Source organism: Thamnophis elegans, chromosome 2 (genome assembly GCF_009769535.1).
Source record: "Thamnophis elegans isolate rThaEle1 chromosome 2, rThaEle1.pri, whole genome shotgun sequence".
NCBI classification, from domain to species: Eukaryota; Metazoa; Chordata; class Lepidosauria; order Squamata; family Colubridae; genus Thamnophis; species Thamnophis elegans.
Window position 1 is genome coordinate 121,236,330 of NC_045542.1, and position 26,045 is coordinate 121,262,374.

Genomic DNA, 26,045 nt, shown 5'->3' on the forward strand with positions numbered 1-26,045 from the left:
CAGTATATCTTGTTATTTGTGTATTTCAACTGCATTTTAAAGGCATAGAACTACAGTCCTGGTATAGTCTGCATACCTCGATTAATTGAAAGAGCAATCTTCTACAATAGGATAACTCTTTTCAAAGAATAGTGTTAAGTAGTCAGCATTCGATCCAGTTGCTTGCAAAGTAAAAATAGAGGTGGTTCAAACATATGGAAAGGCTGTTTTATATCAGCAACTGATCCTTGGTCTGGTATTGAAATATAAGTTTGCAGTCAGGCTCTCTGTTTGTTTATTAGCCGTACTTCACATCTTACATACAACAGACATTGTATAGTTTTACTGAATCACATAACCTTCCCTGAAAGTAAGTGTTACTAAACTAAATGGAGCTGATTTCTGAATAGTCACAATTAGAATTGAATTGATAAAATAAAACCAATGCCCCCTTTTAACTAGCGAAGTGAACGGATCATTTTAAAATATAAAAGTTAAATTTATTTCTTGAGAATGTTGATGCAGCTTGTATGAGTTTTAAAGTAGTATTAAAATACTCAGCATTAGTAGTATTAAATGACGTAAAGGAAGACTCTGTGTGTATATGCGTGCGCGTGCACACACACACACACACACACACACACACACACACAGAGCTGTCAGAGACCTTTATGTCTGAGTGAAAACATTTAAAGCTCCAATACAAAACAGGAAAAGGAAACCATTTGGTCCAAGTCTTCAAACTCAACTTTATTATTATTATTTTTTTGGTTGCAAAGCATTTTTGTTCCTCTCTTTCCTGTCTGTTTGTCAACAGATGTATGCCGGAGGGAAGCTGCTCTTTGGGAGCTGTGTTTTCAACGGATACAGCTTCAGTAAGAAGGACCTGATGAAACAGATCAACCAAGTTTGCCTTGACTGCAAAAGAGGTCACTTCCTGCCACAGAGCTTCAAATTTAGGTAAAACAGAAAATTGAGGAGGAAAGTAAGAATGGGGAGAGGGAAGGAAATTATCATGCTGAGATGTATGTTTACAACATTAATTTGACAAGAATGTGTTGCAATGAAGGAACGAAATTCCATAAACTCAGTGTGGGGTGAGTTACCAGGAGTAGAAGAGGAGGAGGGGAAATAACAGTAGTAGTAATTTGCTAGCATATTCATTTTTGTTATGGTTAATGGTTTAAAAAATTGGACTCTGAACACATTCGGAACTTAATTTATAAGAATATTCCTATTGTTACTTTTTGCGTCATTTAATTTACAATTTTGTCAAATCTTTTTCCCAAGCAGACTTCTTGAAGTGATCCCCCTATACCTTTTATATCTACTCTGGCTGCATTTCCACTTTGCCTAGGGAATAATAATTGCATTCTTATAGTCACATGGCGTAGAAACAATATTCATATACATTGTTTAAGACACCCGGCTAGAAATCAAACGACTGTGAGTCCTGCTTTAGCCATGAAAGCCATCTGAGTAACCTTGAAACAGTCACTCTCTCTTAGTCCAGCCGACTTTGGAAGGTTCTGGTTGTAGGGAAAATAGGAGTAGGAGGAAGTGTGGGATATGTTCGCCACCTTGAATTATTTGTAAAAATAATAAGGATATTGTTGTTAGTTGTGAAGTCATATTCAACCCATCATGACCTCATGGACAACGTTCCTCCAGGCCTTCCTGTCTTCTACCATCCTCTGGAGTCCATTTAAGCTCACACCTACTGCTTCAGTGACTCCATCCAGCCATCTCATTCTCTGTTGTCCCTTTCCTCTTTCGCCCTCAATCTTTCCCAGCATTAGGCTCTTCTCCAGTGAGTATAAGGGTGAGATACAATAAATAAAAAGTAAAAAGCAATGTGCACAGTTCATGAGACAACCCGTATCCTTATTTTCAAACTACCAATTATACCAGTTACACCAGCAGCCGTACAACTTTTCAACACTCATGGAATGTAAGAGATTATTTGCAACACATTTTTTCTTGGGTACTAATGCTTATAATTTTCATATCCAAACTACTATTCAATTTGATTCGTTAATTAATTAATTCATTATTTTAAGCATATGGCATGTGTTAGCCAGGGATCACCGAGGTGGCTGCCTGCCTTTGTGAAAGCAATTTTTTGGGCAGTGTTATCTCACCCAAAGGTGACTGAATGCCAGTAGGCAATCAGGGAAGGCTCCTTTCCTGTCCCTATGCGGTTTATTTGCTCATGGGAATTGAGCTGCTGACTTCAACAGAGCGCAGGCTCAGCATCTTACCACGTGAGCCACCGCAGCCCTGGATTCTTTAATATCTCACTACTATGTATGACTAAGAGAGAGAAAAGCAAAGCATATGGGGTAAAGTTGCAGTTGCAGCTGTCATTTTGACTTATTTTACCTCCATGGATACCCCTGAACCTGGGGAAGATGCAGTTAAGGACAGGTATCTGCTCCTATTTAACCTGGCAAATTTGCTGCAGGCTGGCTTCCCTGCCTCCAATCCCTGGATATAGTGACTTGCCATTTCCCCTTGGTTGTGAGAGAAATTGCCTACAAACCTTCCACAATCTGTTCCCCCCACCCCCATATAAAATATTAACCTAGCAGGGACGTGCAGTCACTAGAGGCAAGGGAGGCGGAGCCTCACCACTCTCCTCAGGAAAAGAAAAGAAATTTAAATATATTTTTTAAAATAATTAAAGCCAAGATAGTTGCTACCAGATTCCAGGTCACAGTGGCTTGGTGTCTGCTTAGTGTTAACCAAAGCAGGAGGCGAGAGAACTTGGAGCCTCTTTTCCATAAGGAATTTTTCACCTTCTAAAAGTTAATAAAGAGTTAAAAGGCAAAGAAGTTCAGATGGAAAAGAGGCACTAATTCTCCCGCCTCCTGATCTGGAAGCAGCCAATCATGTCTTCTTGAGCACGCTTACGTTGGGCGGGTTATTTCGGAGGGCGCGCTTCAGAGGAGAGAGGAGTGGGGGAGAAGGAGGAGGCTCGCTCTTCACCCCTCCCCAACCTTCCCAGGGTCCAGATTCCCTTCGCTGCAAGCCTTCGCTCCACTTCTCCGTGGCCTCCCGGCGGGAGGCCACAGAGAAGCTTTGCTCCGCTTCTCACTCAGCCTTCCCCCAGAGGCGATCCGAGACTTCCAGCGGCAGAGCTTGGAGAAGCAGCGGCCGCAGGCCGGGTCAGCGGGTGGGCGGCGGGGCACTTTGCATTGCGGGAGCCGCCAAGCGCCTTTGCTGCAGACCCGGGCGCTTGGTGGCTCCTGCGATGCAAATTCCCCCCCCCCACTGCTGAGGCTGCAAATTCCCCCCCCCCCCACCGCCGAGGCTTCGCAAAAGGATGCCCAGCTGAGCCTCACCAGGCATAAACCTCACCGCACGTCACTGTAACCTAGTGGGGTCAACATAGCCATGGAAATAGTGCATTCCTGAGGAAGGCATCCTTCTAAAACGGAGATCAAAAAAGTCTTGTGCTTGCCTCACTACTGTAGTATCACTCTAATAGCACAGCTATCTTATTATTTTCATTGAGTAGGATAGTTTCGCACAACCATCCCCATGTTGATATAGTCAGGATGATGAGACAGCGTTTTAGGTGTCCCTCACCCACGTTCAGACTCTTTCATACCAAGGAAACTTCCTTTGCCCCCCTGATCCAACTTGATGGGGCACCTGCAATGTAATTAACATTTAGATTAGCTTTGTCATCTACGAAAATCACATTTAAATGGCAGGAGTTTTAACTTAGAAATATAAAATGTATCCGAGAAAGAAAGAGAAGCCAGAGAGTTTTCCTCACTGTGGTCAAACAACAGAGATTTTATGAGTAAGGAAATAAAAGGGGAACAAGACAGTGGGAAAACCCCTAAACTTGTCTCTTATCTGCTGCAAGCAAATTTTTTGTTGTGTTTATTGAGCTCCCTTTCAATACTTAATGTTTCTTTAGGGATAAATACTTCAAGGGACGTGGTGGGTCAGTTGGTCAATGGCTAAGACGCTGAGCTTGTTGATCAGAAAAGTCACCAGTTCTTAGTTTGAATCCCTAGAACCGTGTAATAGAGTTACTTGTCTCAGCTTCTGCCAACCTAACAGTTTGAAAGCACGTAAAAATGCAAGTAGAAAAATGGGAACCACCTTTGGTGGGAAAGTAACATTGTTCCATGCACCTTTGATGTCTAGTCATGCCGGCCACATGACCACGGAGGCATCTTCAGACAGTGCTGGCTCTTCGGCTTTGAAATGGAGATGAGCACCCTTTCTGCCAGAGTTCCGGCAGGCCAGCCCAGGAGGAGCCCGGACGAGGCTGGAGCGAGAGCCGCGGAGGCGAAAGGCTGGCTACTCAGGGCTTGGAAGGGGGAGCGGAATGCGGGTCCTCCGCTCCTGGAAAGTCCGGGGAGAGAAGCAGGGCTGGCCCATTTCCTCCCGTGGCTGCTTGGAGACGGAACCGGGGCGGCGGAGACTCGCCCGCGTCCGGCTTCTCTGGAGTGGAGGGGGGGTGATAGAAGCAGAGCTGAGCCTCGTGCTGCTGTGGGCCTGGCTTGCGGAGTGCAAAAAGGGGAGGGGACCTCTTGGAACACGCTTCGCCTTTCGCCTCCGCGGCTCTCGCTCCAGCCTCGTCCAGGCTCCTCATTTGAGGAAGTCAGCTTCTTTTTACCACTTTAAATATTCTTCAGGGAGCTATTTCTGTTTCAACTGGTGAACCAAATAATACATACATGTTGCAGTGAATTTTGGGAAGTGTTCAAGAATAACTATAATTTTCTATAGGAAACTGACCATTTCAAAATGATGTCCCATATTACTACACTTATATACTCGGTCAAACATCAAATATCACTTTATAGCTGCATATTATAGGGGATGGAAGATTGGAATTTTGAATTTCTCCACCCTGCCCCCTCCCTCGGACCCACCTTTTCCAGCTGTGTCAGAGGATCATTTCAACTCTCCTCTTGTCCGCCATGATGAAAATGTAAAAAAAAAAAAAGGCAACTTAGGCAAGATCTGCTGCTCCCAGACCAGGAGGCAGAGAACCACGTGCCTCCTTTGCATAAGGAATTTTTTTTAAAGACGAAAAATTCCTTATGCAAAGGAGGCCCGTAGTTCTCTCGCCTCCCCCTGCAGTTAGCCCTAAGCAGAGTCATTCTGGCAGCAACTACCTTAGCCTTTTTCCTTTTAATTTAATTTTCTTTTCCTCATGACACTGGTGAGGCCCTGCCTCTCCTGACTGCACGCTCCTGCTTAGTACAGTAATAATCAGATGGCAACAAGTGCTGTCTGAAACTGATGTCACATAGGAATTTGAAAAGTGAGAACTTCATAATTAAGAGAGGAGCCCCACCATTTTGTTCCATTCACTCTGAATATAGTGTTGATCTCATATACTGGAAAGTAGGTATTTGTAGGCAGGACACACAGAACTCAGGAAAAAGGTTAGTTTGTGGGCATGATGCTGTGAGTCATATGAGTTCTGTTTTTATTTTTTTAGTAGAATGTTGTTATTACTAACTCTTTTATGATTGTTATTACTGACTGAGTCAAAAATTCCAGGAATCAGTAAATTCTCTGCTGATAACAAGATTCCTCAGTGTGAACTAGAGAAAAGAGGAAGCATTTTATGTGTCACCGGAACTTGCTTGTGATTTTGCTAACATTTATTGATGGAGGACATCTAAATAACTAGGAAACCAGGAAGCATTTCAGTACCCTTGGTTGCCACATATTCATTCTCTCTGTGCAATAGTCTCAGTGCAAAAAAAAAAGGAGGGGGGAATTGATGGCTTTTCTTGCTGACATTTTACAAAGTTACTAGTTCTCAAAGCTTTTTAAATAAAAACTTTTAGGGCTGAGAATCTGGTTGGCTGGTTAACATTTAAAAACAAATGCTACCAGACTGATCTTGTTTCTAAAAGTAATTTAAGTAGTCAAATACACAACATAGATGCTAGAATCATCACCCTCTTTTAACAAACCCATAATCCCTTGCGAGGTGGAGTCTGGGCAACTGAGTGGAGCTGAGTGTTTATTGGCTGGATGCCCTTCCTGTCACCCATGTGCAGTTATATTCAGCAGATATATTCTCAGTGTTCCCAGAGAGAGAAATAACTGCCTCTACCTAGGATTGAACTCACAGCCTCCTGATTATGAGGCAAGAGCTCCTCTAGGCCACTGTACCACTCACAGAGATGCTAGAATGATCTGGCTACTTAGTATAAAGTAGAGTTTGTAGGCACTGAATCTGATGACCATTATCAAATGTTTTGACATTTTGGTTTGTAATGCTAATTTAAGAAGAGCCAGTTGAAGTATGGCAGGGGCCTCAGTTTAATACAGCACACATTAACCTGGCATAGACACTTCCAACCATGATTTAGCCCAGGGGTGGGTTGCTCCCGGTGTTACTGCCAGTTCAGTGCACGCAAACAGTTTGCATGCGCACACTCACTTTGCTCAGATTTGCGCTCCATACATGTGCACATTTGCTCTAAACAGGTCTGTGCATGCGCAAAATGTGAAAAAAAATATAAAAAATGTGCAAGGAAAATTGTTCTGCGCATGTGCTGAACCGAAAATCAAGATGGTGCCGCCATAGGAAAACCCACTGCCAGTTCCAGCAACCCAGGCCATCAAACCACCACTGGTTCGGCTGAACTGGTCCGAACCAGGAGGAACCCAGTACTGATTTAGCCTCAATTTGCCAATTCTCAGCTCAGGAAGAAATGCTGCAAACTATCTCTGCTGATTTTCTTCTGTAGCACCAAGTTAATCAATTCAGTTTGCAGGGATGTAGGAAGAGGGAATGATTCTGAACTTAAACTGGAACAGACTTTGTGTATGGAATGGATCCTGGAGCCAAACACTTGGCCGAAATAAGAGATGGCCATAAGTATCCATATCTGTGTAGGACAAAGAATGAATAAAGAGTTGTTGGGAAAATTTGCATATATATAGGGTTTCCCTCAAATTAGCTGGTATGTTTTATCCCCTGAATTGTTTCACTTCTTACTACGATCATTTATGCTTCCTCCTTTGTAGAGATACTAATGAAACAGAACTGGCGATGGGAGAGCAACAGTGAATGACTTGCAGGATTTAAGTTAATGTTTTTGGAAGTTAATGCTTTCATTGAGCTGAGAATCGGATATAACTTCAATTATATGATCCATCAAAGAGAAGTGTGTTAAGGATTAAAAAAAAAAAAAAAAAACCAAGAAGAGTAGGAAAAAATCAGAGTAATCAATTAGCATCTTGTGAATCCCTCTGCATTAACATGGCCCAACTTAGGTTGAGAGTAATGGTCTCCCTTTGACCAGTGACTCTGAAGCACATGTAAATGCAGCAGCTACATTTGCTGCCTTCCAATGTGAGCTGCCTGAGATTCAGGGCAGGATTCACACCTGATAGATAGTGTGCATTTGACATAGCAAAGGAATTCTAGAAAGCAGCAGAAGGTAAAGTATGTGCATTCAAAGGTCAGCAAGACAAATCTCTCACATCACCTTTCAGGAAAAGTTGAAGGTGGTTGAATCTGTTACAGGAAGGGCAGCTTTAAGAAATAAATATATTCCACAACCTGTTGTTTGCTTAGACGATTCAATGTTTCTGGTGCATAATTAATATCCTTCTTGCTAAAACAAGGCAGATCACAGGAGTTAGGAGAGATGCACCCACAAACATTTAATTGGAAATAAAATAGGCAAAACCCAAGGCGATGACTAAATGATAAACATGTTCAGATTAATCATGTCATCCTGTAAATTATTCTATTTCATTCCCCTCTTCCTAGGTTTTCAATTTCCCTCAAATTAGCTGGTATGTTTTATCCCCTGAATTTTTTCACTTTTTACTTAACCATGGGGTGTTTCAGTATATTTTCTCTTATTAGGGATTTCCATCCCAATGCTATGTTCTATGTAAACCTCCTTAAGAGAACCCAGATTGTTGAGATCAATATATAGATTCTAGTAAACCACTTAGAGAGAGCTGAAAAAGTACTGTGAAGTGGTATATAAATCTAAATGCTACTGCTATTATGACTACCTCAAGATACATCCATACTATTAGAATATTGGATATGGATGTTTATATAGTCCTTCCTTGCTGGAGGCATTGATCTGGACCATTTTAACTTTTAAAGATACATTCCAGATCCATAGCACTAAGATAATATAAGTTTCCCAGTTGTAAGAGCACTGTAATCATTGCAGGCAAATGAACAAACAGAAACCACAATGAAGTTAGCTAATTTGCAGCTAATATGAAACTTGAATCCAGTTACATACTCTAATTTATAATTCCATAATCATTAGATGAGAGAGGGAGGGAGGGAGGGAGATTGTGTGTTACATAGGTGGATGCTAGCAAGTCTACTAGAAATCTTTTTTAAATTAATGGTGGACTTCAAGAAAATGTCAACCTCAAATTGTCATAGAGCGAATATACCTTTCTGGTGTGCTGGAATGTAGCTTTTTTTCCTGTCTATGTAGAAAGAGATGTGTGTTTGTGATCTTAATTATTCTGGAATAGCTGAATTAAAGAGAAACAAAATCACCTTGATAATAGAAATTTTAATCCCCCAAACCCTAAGGATCTGGGCATATGTGGTATATATTTTGTTTGATGGATTTGATGGATTATTGGCTGTGAATTTATTGTAAGTAATCTCCCAACGTTCTCTTTGTCTGCATAATCATCCAGAATAAATAATTGGGGAACTGACTTTGCACATCCCTAAATTACATTCATGCTTCTGAATGGTCAACATCTCTATCCATTGCTATGAATAACTGAGTGTGGTGACACATGCTAGAATTTTTTTAATAAAAGCAAATAATGGAAAGAACAGCAACATTGTTTGTAAATCATAGCCAGACCCAAGATATTTGAGTCTTTGTTGTGGGCAGTTTGGAGGTTGTTAAAATAAACTTTGACACAAATTCCTTTTGGAGACTTCCCCTGCATAAAGTTAGTGTCTCTTAAAAATGGGATAGCATTTAAACTGCTGTAATTACAGTATGAAAATCATAGCATTTGACAGAAAAGCAATACCACAAAGGCACTATGTCTCATCTTTTTGCACCAGCTAGGTTTTGTGGATTTTATCCTACAATATTAAAGAAAGTTGCTGATCTGGCCACTGTATATTTGAGTAAATTAAGGGTGGAGGTTGGTTCTCTGAGTTTGTGGGTCGGTTTCCAAATGTTTTGTTATCAGATTAGATAACATCTTCAGCAGAATTTAGGGGATATCCATATTGGGGTTCTTCTGCTTATAAGGGCTTTGTTTGGTCAGTAGGTCTTGTGATAGTGAGATCATGTAGGATAAAATCCACCTGGTTTTATAGTATTGAATTCATTCAAGGTCAGCAGATATTTTCATCATGTTTTTCTTCCATGCTTAAGTTCGTACCAGGGGTGAAATTCACTTACCTTCCCTACTGGCTTGCAAATGTGCTCACAGTCGCCATCATATGCACATGCACAAAGCCTTCTGTTCATGCGCAGAGGGTCAAAACTGGGACATGATGACATCTGGCCGGGTGGGTGGAGCCTCCTGCCGGCGGTGCTAATGCCTTGCCAAGCCTTCCGCCGCTGGCACTACCAGCTGAATTGTACTCAACCCCTTCAACCAGCACTTCAAATTTGCCCAAGGGAATGCATATCCTCTTTTCAGGGAAGACTGAGAGGACTTCACAGAGATTTTGCATCAGTTCAAAAGCAGCTTTGGGTTTGCCTGATTAGCTGTAGCTGGGAGCTGAGCTAATTTATTGCTAGGTCAGCTACTATACAGGTGAAGTTGCAGCAGCTGGTATGCTTCCCTCCTTTATTTTGAATGTTTCAGGAGAAGATTGCTTTTGTTATTTTCTGTGTCCTTAGTCTAAAACTCATTGGGCTTTCCACTTTCCTGATAACATGACTGCTGGCCTGTACGCTTTCTTACCAATTTGTTCTTCTTTCCAACACCTACATTGTCACTAAAATGTTTGTACAACCATAATAGCTTCTACTACAGTTTTACATTTGGGAAATTGCTTATGATTCTCTCCTTTTTGACTCTCCTTTTTAAAGAACTCCCGCATAATTCCTATTAGGCTTTTTCTTATAGTTATTGTTACTGAGTTCATTAAAATCATTTTCCTGAATTACAAGGTGTGCATTTGTTGACCCTCATAATCAGAGGTGGATTCCTGCCGGATTGCCCCAGTTCAGCCAAGTAGATAGTAACATGGCCACCCACGCCCCCGAACCGGTTCTATTGGCGGCGCCATAGAAGGCGCCATCCTATTTTTTTTATTTTTTCACTACTGTGCATGTGCATGCAAAGCACACATGCTCCCAAAGTGCATCCCTAAGCGAACCAGCAGTAAAAGAAGCCGGAACCCACCCCTGCTCATAATCTGCTCATGGCATTTATTTTCTAGCCAACTGTTGTACTGGGAGGAGAGGCAGAAAGGGGGCGTTGCAGAGGTGATATTCTGCCGGTTCGGACCAGTTCACCCGAACTGCTAGTGGAAATCGCGGCTGGGCTTGCCCATCTGCCCTGCCTCTATTTCATCCTATTTAGGGACTTTCTTTAGCAAAGGACATGCACGGAAGGTCAGGTGCATGCGTGGACATTTGCAAACCAGTAGGGAAGGTAAGTGAAAGCCACCCCTGGGGAATTGGCTGAGAAACCATATTTATACATGATGGGGAGTCCTGCCTATTTCGTTCCTAGAGTTTGAAAAATGGAAGTACTGTTCAGTAAAGGAGGAGAATCCTTAGGTATAATTGCCACCTTATGAGAATCTATGTGTAACCAAAGTCCTGTGGCTATTATTTTAAAGGCAATTCGAGGAAAAGGATTTTGAGCATAAGAGTGGTGCATGCATTTTTATCTACACATAAGAGAAAGAGCCCTCATTGTTCAAATTCTATTCCTCCAGTTGCGTACAGGTAGATCTTGACTTAGACCACAAGTTGTCTAAGCCCCCAAAAACTCAGTTGTTAAGTGAACCTGGCTTCCGCATTGACTTTGCTGGTCAGAAGGTCACAAAAGGTGCTCACATGGCTCAAGAACACTGCAACATATTTATGATATTTATGAGTCAGTTGCCAAGCATCTGAATTTTGATCATGTGATCAGGGGGATGCTACAACAGTCATAAGTGTGAAAAACAGTCATAAGTCATTTTTATTCACTGTTGCAACTTTGAATAGTCACTAAGCAAATGGTTGTAAGTCAAAGACTACCTTTTCTTGAGCCTGCTTTGTTGATATGACACAATAAACTAAATGTCTCAGCACAGTGATGCACCTTGGATAAGTATGATGCATATTTAGCAGTTCCAGTAAATACTTTAAAACTGCAATCTGCAGTTAGGTAAGTGTTGATGATTTAATTTACCTTTCCACTCCCAAATGACTAAGAATGAAAAAGAATGAGGCTAAAATAAGAGGAAATGACAAGATGGCATTGGGCCTTAGCAAGAAAACTGTGTTCAGATGGTCTTCATAATAGGTCCTGCTGATCATTTCATTAGACAAAGCCATAATCCCAGCCTACTATAATGAAGTGTTCCTCTTCACTTTATCCCTTTGAAATTAGTTTTCTTGCAAAGCTGTGTTATTTATCTTGAGATGAGGAAAAAAAGCGTTAAGACTACGAACCATAAAAGAAAGTATTTAGGGAAAACTGATGGCTCATGAGCCTTAGATTTGTCTTTCTTGTCTTTTTACAAGTCGTATTGTATTTTCTGATGCACCTTTCTCTTAATACTTCCTTTTCTGTGAAGAATATATCTTTCTAATACAAAGAACAGTAACAATACTCTTAAGATATTATGAATGATATAAAGAAAGTTCCCGATGTAATATTCAGTAAATCCATCACAATGGATTAACACAGTTAAGTTTTCACATTACTAGTGTACTTACTCATTATTCTTTCTCATCCAGCCTTGATTAAAATGGATTTTCTAGATGGAAATGTTTCTGTTATTATGCAAATATTATGCCAAGCAGTGACTATATAAGGGGCACAGCCAGATAATGATGTTAAAATGCTATCTTTCAGTCCCTGATCCAATATATCAGTTGCTGCCCTGGTTGCCAATTCCACCTTGCCATAGTAATGAAGCTAGCAAGTCATGTTGTAATTACTGATTCAATACAGTGTTTCACCAGCTATATTTCTCCTCCCGTCATGCCTGCCAGCAGGAAAACAAAATGAATTTGGAGGTGGTTAGGTGAGTATTTGGGTGTTTGGAACAGTAGATATAGCCATCTGTTGCCTGACTAATATGGTTATGGAACGTCTCTGCACCTGTGATGTGTCATTTGGGATGTTTTCTGACCGTGGGTCTAGCATTATTCTGAAAAAGCATTAAACCCATGTCCCAAAAATTACATCTTTTAACAGATTAACAGAGTTGGAAGGGACCTTATAGGTCATCTGGTCCAACACCCCCCCCCTGCTCAAGCAGGAGACCCTGCACAATTTCTGACAAATGGCAGTCCAATCTCTTCTTAAAAGTTTCAAGTAATGAAGCCCTCACAACCTCCGAAGGCAAGCTGTTCCATTGGTTGATTGCTCTCATTGTCAGAAAGTTCCTCCTTATTTCTAGGTTGAATCTCTCCTTGGTCAGTTTCCATCCATTATTCTTTGTATGGCCTTCAGGTGCCTTGGAAAATAACATGACCCCCTCCTGCAATTAGTCCTGCAATTATTGGAACACCGCTATCGTGTCTCCCCTGGTCCTTCTCTTCTCTAGACCAACCATGCCTAATTCCTGTAACTGTTTTTCAAATGTTTTAGTCTCCAATCCCCTAATCATCCTGGTTGTTCTTCTCTGCACTTTATCTAGAGTCTCAATATCTTTTTTGTAGTGCAGTGTGACAAGTCATGGGCATAGAAAAAAGGGTGAAATGGCAGGAAACTCTATCCTTCATGTCATCAACCCAGGGGTAACAGAAGTAGATCACATGGCTGGCAGAACCTAGCTCTCTTTCTTGATTGAAACAAATCTGGGCAGCACAGTGTAGTCTCCCTTTGAAAAGCGATAAGGAGGAATAGGGATAAAAACTTCTGTGGGAACTTGCTGGGTGACAGGATGGTTCCATCTCTTGCAATTGAGATCTTCTGGGTGGGATTGCATTTCTGGTCAAATACTAGCATTGACTTCATTTCAAATGGGATGAAAACACGGATTAAACCTTGAACTTAGAGGAGGAGGATTAGCAAAAAGTGGCCTAAAATCAAAAGCAAATGGAGAACTTTAAATTCATTGATGAACAGAGTGAGGAAATAGGCTGACTGTCACATGTTTTGAGTAGTGATTGAATAATTTTATACAGAGTAAAATAACTCCAAGAAACAAATGGAGACCAGGGAAGAAGGTTAGTGTAGTCAAGAAGGAAAAGAAGCAATATTTTTAATCATAGGGTCTGTATGCAATGGTGGGATTCAGCCAATTTGCACCACTTCGGGAGAACCGGTTGTTAACTTTCTGAGCAGTTTGGTGAACTGGTTGTTTGAAGAAATCATTAGGGCAGAGAACCGGTTGTTATATTATTTGAATCCCACAACTGTGTGTATGGAATGGTGGGTTCTTTTCAATTTTTAATATAAGGGATAGATTTTAAGGACTACAAATCTTGGGTTTCAGTTGGCCGTGACTTGATGTTTCATTTTTCGATATCATTTTCATAAATAAGCGAGGGTTCTTGGCATTTTAGTTTTCAGTATTTCTAATGCACAATAGCCATAGATATGGCATTTGCTCTTTGTCCTACAAACAAAGCCATTCCTTTCTCTTGCATGTTTGATTTTGTATATTTGAACAGATGTAGCTTGCTTCTGTATTCCTGATTAGACTGAATACCATGTGATACCTTTTGGCTTGTTCATAATAATAGATGTATTTGTGAAGGAATGTTTGGTGATACTGATGATGATGAGTGTTTGTGTGTGTGTGTGTGTGTAGGTAGGTAGGTAGGTAGGTAGGTATACACACACACACATATAAATGCAAATCCACCTTAAAGCAAAGGAACCTAAGAAATACTTGAAAAAAAACCCATACTTTTTCTCTTACAAATTCATCTCACTATAGTACGAATACACAGAAAATCTGGGGTCTTTTATTCTTTTTACTGTTAATGACCTCCTCAGTGAGAGCCAAGTTCATGCTGGTAAAATTCAAAACTAAATGTTTTGTGTCAACCTCTGTCTCAAAACCACATGAATAAAGAGCAAAATACCATGCTTTTATTGCCAGGGTGTATTTGCTGCTATAGCCATAACTTCACTTAACAAAGCATCCAATAAGCTGGTCTTTGTGAAAGGCATTTTCTTTTCTACAGCAAGGCCCCTGAGGTTTAGAGAAGATGGGTCATAGGAGTGAATTACTTTGCTGACCCTCTGGGATTTGTTCTGGTCCTTATCTGGCTCAACTGTAAACTAAATCTTCCTTAGATTTTGTGCAGGGATGAGAAAAAGAAATTGATGATGTCTCTTTAGATCAAGATGCAATTCCTCTACTTTTATTCATTCACTGCAGTCATAGAGGCACAAATCTGAAGGGAAAAAAGGAGTGTTGATTATGCTCTCTCTCCATTTTAATTGGGAAATAGCAAATACAAGGATAAACAAAGGTCTTGCTATGTAAGTGTGTTTTTACCTGAATGCCCAGCGGCTTCCTATGATGGTAGATAACAGTTTCTATTTTAATTTTTCCTTGATCAGAACTAGCTGAGTGAATTCAAAGAAACAGTAGCTGCACTAGGCTAGATGCCCTAGACCAGGGGTGTCAAACTGAAGGCCCGTGAATCCAGCCTCCACAGCCCTCTTGCAGCTCTCTGCCAGAAAAAATGGAGCGGTGTGTGTCCATTTGTGATGGCAGAGGACTAGCAAGACAAGCTAAAAACAAAAGGAGAAATGTTTCTCCTTTTGCATTTGAGCATGCAAGAAGGGACAGGAAAGGAGAAAGGGAAAAAGGAAAGAAAAAGAAAAAGAAGGAAAGATGGAAAGGAAGAAGGAAGAGAGAAGGAAAAAGAAGAAGAAGAGAGGAAGGAAGGAAGGAAAGAAGGAGATTATAATGAGGGTGAGCTAGGATCTGAGGGAAGTCAAGCCTTAGTACTTGGCCACCACAGGAGTGACGTTAAAGTGACCACACCCACCCTGGCCATGTCCACCCCGTCCCCCCGAGATCAAACACAACCCTCAGTGAAATGGAGTTTGAAATATCTGCCCTAGACAAACCATGCAATTAGTATCCACATCACCACAAAAGTTGTAACTTATTTTATTTGGATTTTTCCCCAAAAAATATTTGGTGCTCTACTTAACTCATTGCCCTATGCAGCTCATCTAGTTTGCTAATATAGATAGAACATCCTAACAGAAAAAGACTTATTTATGCTGCTTGGAACAGAGAATCTACATCTGTTTGGAAACAAGAATTTCAATGACTTTCTGCAATTATCATTGCACGTGCTGAACAAAAATCTGACCTGCTCTGCAACCTTCACATCTGCAGGAAATATATCCTTTGTTGGATACGACCATCCCATTTCATAACTATATAGAACTAAACTTTGCAAAAAAAAGCATCATATAATTTGGGCCAAAGGTCCAAATTAAATGATCCACTAAATGATCACCAAGGTTCATTTTAACTCTTGCATTCTCTGACTTTAATTTGGAGAGTGGTAGCCTTTTCAAGCATCAGCATACAAATCCATGCCATGATGCACATGTGCAGATCAGGGGTGGATTCCGGCTTCAGTTTTCTGCCGGTTCGCTCAGGGACGTGCTTTGTGTGCTTGATGCATGCTATGCGCACATGCACAGTAATAAAAAATGGCTTCTGCACATGTGCAGAAGCAAAAAACAAGATGGTGCCGCCTATGGCTCCACTGATAGAACCAGTTCAGGAGTATGGCCAGCCAAGTTACTGCCTACTTGGCTGAACCAGTCCAAGCCGGTAGGAACCCACCTCTGGTGCAGATACCATACAGTGGTGGGATTCAGCCAGTTCGCACCATTTCGGGAGAACAAGTTGTTGACTTTCTGAGAAGTTTGGTGAACTGGTTATTGGAAGAAATCATTGGGGCAGAGGACAGGTTGTTAAATTATTTGAATTTCACCACTGCACACACATCTTACCACATGATAAAAAACTACCTCCACTTTTATGTGAAGCTATCAGAGTTTCAGAAAAAATGTCAGTAGTTTGTAAGATTTTTAGAATTCCCAAACTAAAGGAAACTTGAAATCTTACATATGGGAAGTTATAAGCATTTGACTCTTAGCAATCCAATTTCTGTGTTTACGTGGCTAGAGCAGAAAGGAACCAAGCAACAACCTATTGTCATTCATTCTAGCTAATTAAAATAATGTTTACTGTAGATCATCTATTTCCTATTTCTTGTGTTGATTAAATTTTCAAATTAAAAAATAATTAAGTGATCAAGCCATGAATTTCACATGATAAAGTTGTTTTACTTCTCTGAAATCTTTAGCAGGCGAGGTACGATTTTCACAAATGTTCTCTGGTAAAATTATTTAACTCTTTGTAGACTTGGTTTCTTCATCTCTTGGCACTTAAAAGCAATACAGGTTTTTAAAACATATATTGTGGGAACATTTAGCCTGTGATCTAAGTGGAAAAAATGTGACATGTAATTACAGTAGGGACAGGGATATTTTTCTAGCATGAGTATCAAGTTGTAATTCATTGTACATATGTTGCTTTTGGAGTAGATCTTCTTTCTCATGGACTCTGATTTTGGAATAGTTTTAATAATGGATACGTGTTACTTAATTCTGAAGTTATTATGGGGGAATGCAGAGCAAGATAGTGATTCAGTCGTTGGGTTTGAGTTCAGATCTTTAGTCTTCATCTATGGAGTTGAGGGAGCATTCATGTAATGTTGAATGTTGATTTTATTTATATGCCGCCCTTTTCCCCCAAAGGGGACTCAGGGCGGCTCACAACTCAACCAGGGTAGTTGGGGATACAGACAAAATTAAAATTAAAATTAAAAAATTAAAATTTAATAGTAATTCCACCTAATGTAATTTGCAGCATTGTTGTGAAGTTAAAATGGAGATAGGAATGGAATAAAATACAATATTAATGTCCCACATGCTACCTTTCTTCTAAGGAGCTTATAGTAATTTGTGTTCGTACTCTATGAGATAGGATGGGTTGAGAAAAATGACTGATCTGTCACTTACTGTGTTCTGTGGTCAAGTAGGTCCTTGGTTTTGGGATTCCAGTCCAGTATTCTCACTGCTACAACATTTCATAGAAAAAATATTACAACTGATAAAATGTTGGTGAGCTGTGTGTGAGAGAAAGAGTGTGATAACAACAGAGGGAAATTAATTCATTTTCTACAACCCCACCCCCAAGTGCATTAATGTTCAAGCTTTCATTCTCTTCTTCTTGATGTATACGTACTTATGGTATCCATGACAATGGGGAGGGGTTGAGCATATTTTCCCCATTCTACCCCTTGCCCTTTCTTAGAAGCTGTTTGAGCTATCAGACCTAAAGGGACCATCCAGAGTTGACTGTGGACTTGAATCTAGATGTCCTTAGTCTTAAATGGAACACTTGAACCTATGGTATCCCCAGGGATGGCAAGGGGTATAGTGATGCCAGAGCATTGGGTGCTGTAACACAAGTCCCAATCGTTTTCCAATTATAAGAACCAGAAGGTGCTGCCGTCTTAAACACTCTGCTGCATGGCAATCCCAGCTGCTTTGTTTATGTATTTTTAGTTTGTGCTATTTGCAACTTTGTTTTAAGGCGAGATACTTAATAAGCATTTGAGCAGTTCATTGCAGGAATATATAATGGGTGGAACAAAATGACTTTGCACGTTCCTCAAAAGAGATTTGTTCTTTTTCCCCAGTCCTATTGCTGAACCTCCGAAGAAACCCTCTTATCAAAGTTTAGAAAGGTCAGTGTGATTAAATAGCATGGGAAATTAACATTATGGCATTGGTTGTGGCTGTGGGTTTTGTATAATGCTTAGACTAGCCTGGACTGAAGTAGCTTATAAATTTAATAATACATAATATTAATAAATAAATATATAATATAAACATAGTGACAAATGTGTATAACTAAGAGATTTTTAATCAATATACGTTTCCTGATGCCAAGAAACCTATTGTCGTTCTAGCTCAATATATGATACTTTGACAGGTTGCAGTGGTTTCCAGGAACAAAAATTGTTTTGCTTCAGCTCCCTCTTGAGACCATCTGACATTAGGAAAAAACACACACATTTCATCTGTTTTGTGAACAAGGAGGTTTTGCATTGGCTTAAAAGGAAAAAAAGTAGAACAAGCATCACATTAGACAGTGCAGGCAATCAGACAACCTCCAGATGATTTTAGGCCTTGAGTTTTATTGGCTCACGCAGGAGGTGCAGGAAAGGAATAGCCCAGAATATCTAGATGCATCAGGTTTACTCTTACTATGCTACATAGAAGAGAAAAGAACCTAAATTACAGTCTATAGTCTAAAACAGGGCTGTCAAACTCGCGGCCCATGGGCCAGATGTGTCATGTGCTGGCTACACCCATGCACAGTTTAGCAGAAGGGGGAAAAGTCACGGTATGTCACATGATGCCGCCATGATGATGCAAGTTTGACACTCTTTGTCTAAAAGGACCTAAAAGGTCCTTTAATTCTACAGTGTAGAGGTGGGTGGATATAGGGTGTAGTATTTTTATACCCCTTTTTTCTTTGTTGGTATTTACTACCTTTTAATTAATGACAATTGAAAAGATATTATGGCATTCCTTTTTAAAAAAATAATCCACTTTACTTGGCTTGCAAAAGACTTTTTGAAAGTTTTCTCCCTTCAAACCATGGTTTTATCAGATTGATTTAGAGATGTTTCCATGTTTTTTGGAGGAAATGAATTTAGGGCCAAGATAGTCCTAAATGTTTTATCTTTGTTGAAAAAGTAAATCAAGGGTCAAATTTTCTTATTTTTTTTTTTAAAGCAGCTTTCCATAATTTTTTTTTCTTATCCATCTTTTCCTTCTTTGCCCTTCCTGACTTTTCTGAAAAGTCAGTTCAGTTCAGAATGAAGCTGACAATTAGATGCAGAAAGTCTGAAGATCACACACAGATGACAAAATCCAATCGATGTATTTAATACTGAATGCATATATGGCATTAGTAAATAGGACTGCCACAGTTGGCACATTGTTGTTGAGATTGTTTAAGGGAGAGGATAAAGGGTGAATCTTTTCAATGTATTAACTAGAGGGATCGAAGAGCAATCATTCAAGTGGCTAAAAAGAAGATAAGATGCGTCACATTCCCAGAGATGTGTTTCTTAACCAGTGACCAAATTGTAGCAAGCTGAATCAAATACTGCCTTTCCTGAGAAATCTCTGGTACAGAGGCAATATAGCGTGCCCTGTAGAGCAGATGCTAAGTAGGAACAGTCATTCAAATTCACGCCGTTTGAGAATTTCTCCCCCCAAAATTGGCCCATCTTTGAAACCAGTAGGTTGTATTTGCTTTCAAAGGAAATTAAAAATATTTTATTTTATTTATTTATTTATTTATTTTTATTTTTATTTTAATGTGTATGTATATATTTTTAAATATATATGCTTCTCAATTCTTTATAGAGTCACTAAGAATCATAAAAAGGTTCAATTCAAGTTGTTGATCATCACTTTTAAAACACTCTATGGCAGAGGTGGGGAACAATGGCCTTTTTATGACTTGTGGTGCCAATGTTGGCTCAGGAATTCTGGGAGTTGAAGTCTACAAGTCATAAAGGGACCATTGTTCTGCACCTCCTGTTCTATGGCATGAGTCCAGGATATCTGAGGAACCGCCTTTCCCGAAGGGGACTGGTTCTCCCCACTCATTCTGACAGAAGGGGCCCCCTTAGACCCTATCAAGAGACAAACCTTTTCTGTCACTTCTTATATTGTAAACCGCCCAGTCACCTTAAACAGTGAGATGGCATACAAGTTTAATAAATAAATAATAAAAATGTCCATAAATCGAAAACTAAACTAAACAGGCAAATGGTGAATAGTGTTAATGGCAATAAGAATATCCTTTGTTTAGGATCCTGAACCAAAACATTCCAATTTGAAACACCAAATGTTTTTGTTACATATGAAATACTACTTAACAGTTTCCAGGATTGTGGCCACAAGAAGCTATGGGAAGTCAGAACAAGTCCATTTGTTTCCCTCAGAATTTTTCACAGAAATAAGCGATGCAGTAATCTTCAAAATTATTTTGATGCTTAAGTATTTCAGTTTCAGTGGTACCTGAAAGTTTGATCATTCTTGACCTAAGAATTGCTTTCGGAAGTGTAATAATCTGAAATATACTGTATCCATAATTAGATTCTCAGAAAGCAATTCTATTAAATTAATGGACTTTTTTTCCAAGCTAAATGTATAGAACTTCCGACTTAAATCTGCTGAATGCCCTTTGAATATAGTGTCGCTTGCACTTTCTAGCAAAACTCAGGTTATGCATTCATAGTAAATTATGCAAATTAAATTTGTATCTACCTGCTTTTCATAAGGCATTTTGCTGCTGAGACTTGTCTTCAGGTTCGTGCTACAAGGTGGCAGCCTGAGAACAAAAAAAGGGCAGGCATTTGTTGAAAGAGGCTATCAAATAGGAACACTTTGGCTTTTCACAAGCTTTAAAGGGCATTATTATCACTTGTTAATTGAAATGTAGCCCATCCAGCTTCCATTTTAAAAACATTTAATCAGTCATTGCATATCTATTTTTTATAACTTTCTTTGTTTTTAAAACAAAGTTTCTATTTATCCCCCCCCCCCCCGGTTTTAAAAAATATTTTGAAATTCTAGCCTGTGATTTATTTCTTAGTTGTCATTTTACCATATCCATAGATTTACGGAATTTCAGAGTTTCTTTCACTTCCTTCCTTTCTCCCTTCCCTTCCACTTTAATACTTGGATATAATACATACTATTTTAATGTGGTTTCTCCTCCCTCCATTCCCCAATGTTGTAAAATCTTTGCACATCAGTGGATTGACCCCTAGAATGATTAGGAGAAGACATTCTGGTATCTAATAAAAAGCTCTGCTAAGCTCCGTACAGAGTATGGTCTTTAAATGGATGTTAGTGTCCATATGAATTGTGATTATCTATGACTTTGCTAATCAATCTACAGTGCAAACTTCTCTTTGATTTTTCTCCATATCCAGTCTTTATATTACCAGTATTAAGGAATGTGAAGAAGAGCAAGAGCCTGTTGTTGAAGAGAAGATAGAAGTAGAAGAGAAGAAAAAAAGTGCTGGCCGTGGAAAGAAGAAAACAAAGAAATAGTATAATGAGATTGGAAGGTTATTGTTATTTGTTTGTTTATTTAGCACAAATATTCATGGTGGTCTGAATCTAATGCCGTTACAGATGCTCAATACAGATATAGCCAAGTGGATTGCGTCCATTATACAGCAAACCACATCCCAAAAGTATCTGCCTTATTATCATCATCCGTCCCATAAAGGAACTTCTTTCTTTCCATAAAACATCTTATCTTTCTAAAACATCTGGAGATCCATTCCCAGCAAATATTGCAGATCTCCTTACCTTGTTCTACAGAAATAAAACATCTCAAGACTTTGGAAAGAAAACAATAGTTGTGGTCAGACTGATGTGCAGGAAGCATAGCAAGTTTGGTGAGTTGATAGGGCAGAGAGGAAAGGACAGCTAAGATGGGATACAGCAAATAAACAAATGAAATGAAAGGCCATTAGAGATCATTGAAAATGGAATTAGTTAAATTATCACCACCACCACATTCATGGTATTCTTATATGAGCTCTTATGGGATTTCTAGCAGCAATATAGAAAGAATATCAATATTTTTTAATATATTAAGGGATTATTTTGCTTGAAGGGTTGTTTAAGCATTTGACAGATTATATGAAATAGTAAGAGTGAAATTAAGACATGGATAATTATTATTATTTTAGTTTTTGGCACCCACAACCTCCTTCAAAACCATACAATGATGTCCAGCACTTGGAAAAAAATACCATCCTTCCTTATACATTGATCTTCCAGCAAGAAGCCTTAATCTTTTCAAAAGCAATATGTTTTCAAAATTTGTGAAACACTGGTGTTTTTTAAGAGATCAGATTAACATGGGAAAATATCTAGTAAAGAACAATCACATCCATATAGATGCTTAGAACAGAACTGAAGAAGAAAAACGGAATTCTGACTGAAACCTGAGACATTCTAGGCATTAGTATATACAATACTAAAACTACAGTTTTCACTTGGAATCTTAAAATCCCCTGCTAAATTCTGGACACATATAGCCTTCTGTACATTATGCAGCAGCAACTGTCCACATCCTAAATATAAGTAGAACTGACTAATGCTGATGGGAGTTGAACAATATTTGGAAGGCCACAATGCTGCATCCCTGACTCAGATATGAGGGCTAGATTTGACCAGACTCAGCTGTGACACCCAATGGAGACCTTGTACTTCTATCTGATAATAAAGTGAGATTATGACTCACCTTTCACCTTAAACAAGTATATAGTGTAAGAAATCTATGCTAAAGTACATACAGTATGTGATAAATAAATATATAATCTGATATTGGCCACTGTGTAGGTTCAATTTCTCCTCCATATCTCATTTCTCATTAGCAATATCATACATGGAACAAATAATAGCATGCAACATATCATTGAATTTACTCTTTATGTAGTAATGTCTAGAAAGTAAAAGGGTATTAATGTGTTTATCCAAATCCTTTGATCAATGCTGGCATCTTAACCATTAGAAACAATAAATAGATATACAAATTATCCAGTAGGCAATGTCAATTATCACGTTACATTTAGTCAAACTAATTTGTTACTAGGGAAGATGTTCATTGAAGTAGAAGAGATCATGACCTCATATTAACAATAGGATGAATTTTTTTAGAGATCAACTGAAGTCAGATCTAGCAAATAACTTATTTAACAAGAAACTGGTATACCAAGTTATCCAGAAAGGGGTAGGACAGTTTTAGTATCTTCCTGACTTGAATGTGCCAAAGAGTTTTTTCTGATTAAAAATCTCCAGTTTAAATTCAAAGTGAAAGGTGTAGATTATGTTACAATTGATTCACTATACTTCCAAAACTTCCCATAGTCACTTGGTTGAGTTGGATGTCAATAGAAATTGAATAAATAAACAAAAGAACTTAGTTTTTGGAAAGAAACATTTCATCTTCAGTACGTTCTACAATAAAGATGATTATTTGCACAATGGCAGGCAGAAAAATATTTTTTATAATATTTCCATTTAATTACATTCACATTTTCTGTTACGTTGTAAATTAGTATGGTTTTGATTTCTCTCCCCCCACCCCAAACCCTAGAGATTTATGTGTATGGGGAGTTGTTGGGTTTTTCTATTTTGTTTTTCAGTTTGTCACCTTTCAATAAAGCAAGCAAGTGTTGGATGTAATAGCTTCGAAACCAAATGTCCCCTAGAGGCTGTCATAAATTAATATGGGTCTGAAAATTGCTAAAGTTAAAGTGACATTTTACTAGACTTGTTTTCTGTCTTCTCCCAGATAGGCACATTCTCATTATCTAGAAAACACTGCATGAATTTGACATGTGAATTCTGTAAAGAAATAAAATTAGCAAGAAGACTATATGGCTGAATTAGATCATAGGAGAATATGTATGTTTGCTTTATTTTGCATTGCTTTCTCTTAGAAGCCCATCATCAAATCCTACAGACTAAGACATGCCTGATGGCAATACTAGAATGACCTTGCTAAGGCAGACTACTATTAGAAGGACATTGCAGTGTGCAGGTTAGGGGGCTGATCAAGGAAGATCCAAATACAAATCCTCACTCAACCATAAAGTTTTGGAAGATTTTGAACCAGTCATTCTCCAGTGCACTGCTCAGAGAGCCCAAATGCTGGGTTAACACAGCCTATCTGCCCTTGGACTGAGTGATGTTTTTCTTGACCACGCCTCCCTTTGCCTGCACATGCTCAATTCGAAAACTCAGTCCGCCCGAGTTAGGGCTGTTTTGGGAGAGCTCCAGTCTAAGAGCAGAAAGGCTGGAAAAAGTTTCCCAATTTGGACCACGTTTAAATTCTCAGATAGAGGAAATCACGCTTCTACATCAGGTCTGTCTATTTGCCTCCAGTGAGGCTTCCGTCGCTTTAAGAGAAGGGCTGCCGGGTTTTCCCTGCTGTTGCTAATTGCAAGCACTGCAGGGGGTTGAAAAGGCTTGCACAGCGGGGGCTGGCTAGCAAGGGAGCAATTAGTGGGATAAACCAAGTTCCCTGTTGGAACAGGGGCGTCCCAGGGGGAGGAAAAGTCCAGCAAGGCTCTGAGAAGGCTCTAAAGCAGGTGAGCCGGATTGCTAGGATTCCCTCGCCTGCTCCATTTTGCCCAGCAACAGCAGCGACGGCTGGAGCCTTCGCGCGCCTTTCAGGGCTGGAAAGAGCGGGAAGCGGCTGCGTGCGCACCCCCCGCCATTTTGGATCGCTCCGACTCACTGGGCAGAGCAGCAGAGCTCAGAGCGTGCGAGGAACAAGGCAGCAAGAAGAGCCCAGCCAGCCAACGGAGCCTCAGCGAGCCCTCAACGACTGCAGAACGCCGCGGGGAGGCTGGGGGCTAGTCTGGGAAGCCAGCTAGTCTCTCCCTCCGGAAAATAAGCTAAGTCTCGGGGAACCGAGGGTGGTGGGAGGAAGGAAATCCGACCCCAAGGCGGCCCTTCCCTCCTGGAGATTCTGCCAGCGCTTTTGGACTGCAAAGGCCAGCGCGTGCCCATCCCAACTCCAGCTATCTTCCAGGCCTCGTGGGGACCTGAAATGGCTGAGGAATGCAGGGAGGCCTTAGGGGATCAGGTGGGGCCCTCCAGCAAGCGCTGCAAGCTGGATCCCTCTGTAAATAAAGGCAAAGGGCACAAAGGCTCACTTGAAAGGTCTTCTCCAAGAGCCACAGTGGATCCCAGGGAGGTTTCAAGGCCCCTTCAGCCAGAACCTAGCCCAGACCGTCGCAGCAGGGAGTCAGCTTCCCCTGATCGTAAGGCCCAATCCCCCGGGGACAGTGAATTCTTGTCTGGGGATAACTATGCATCCAGGGATCCATCTCCTGAAGCATCTTGGGGGTACCCCGACTCCCCTAGCTCCTCCATCGGAGAGGAACGAGATTCTGTCCAGAATTCCCCCTTTGGGAAGGGTGGATCCAGCTCAGGCAGGCCTAGCCGTCGCAGGCCCAGTAAGCAAAAGAAAAAAAGGGGAAAAAGTCCTGCTCTTTCGGATGAAATGAGGGAGGTAATTGCCTTAGCCATCTCCCAAGGGATAGCTGAAGGCATTAAGCGCAAGGGCTCTCGCAAGGGCAAGGCCCCAAAGGAGAAACGCAAACCTAGGGCCTCCACCTCTAAGCAGCCTGTATCCTCTCCATCTTCAAGCCCCTCTCACTCTGGGTTATCAAGTTCTGAGCAGGAAGAAGGGGAGATTTTCGCCCTTTCCGAAGACGAAAACCCCACCCCTGACAAGCCAAAATTCTCTGGCCTGTTTCAACCGTCATTATTCAAGTCTATCTTGCACAAAGCCATGACGGCCACAGAGTTAGGCCCCACTTCCAGACCTGAGGCCTCTCAGGCTTCCACTTCCAAGGATCTTAAGCACGGGTTGTTCAAAGAGACAGTAGAAACTCCCGAGGTTATTCCTGTGCCAGACCTATTTATGGACGCGGTACAGCGCCAGTGGCTACAGCCGGGCACCCTGACCAACCCCAGTGGGGGGGATAGAACTCTATATGCAGTAGAAGATAAAATGGAGGAAATCCTCAAATTCCCAGAAGTAGATGCCCCAGTCGTGTCTCTGACTTCCAATTCCAACCTGCCAGCTGAGCTCCTAGAGGGACTTAAGGCAGAAGATAAGAGGTCAGAAAAGGCATGTCAGAAAACACACATGGCGTCTGCCTGGGCCATCAAGGCATCCACCTCTGCCTCCTTTTTTATTAGGGCCACCCTATTCTGGCTGCGCCAACTCAGGTCCAGACCCCCGCCCAGGA

At 40.5% G+C, this 26,045-nt stretch overlaps 1 protein-coding gene across 1 annotated transcript in view; it reads left to right on the plus strand.

Annotated features, from left to right (window-relative positions):
* C2H3orf20 (chromosome 2 C3orf20 homolog) overlaps positions 1 to 22,010 on the plus strand; it is a 64,829-nt gene extending 42,819 nt beyond the window's left edge. Inside the window, exons 13-15 of the mRNA XM_032208743.1 lie at positions 797 to 939; positions 17,868 to 17,915; positions 21,192 to 22,010. Coding sequence (XP_032064634.1) covers positions 797 to 939; positions 17,868 to 17,915; positions 21,192 to 21,312 — 312 coding nt within the window. The 3' untranslated portion in view covers positions 21,313 to 22,010. The remainder of the gene's footprint in view (positions 1 to 796; positions 940 to 17,867; positions 17,916 to 21,191) is intronic.
* Positions 22,011 to 26,045: the final 4,035 nt, after the last annotated feature.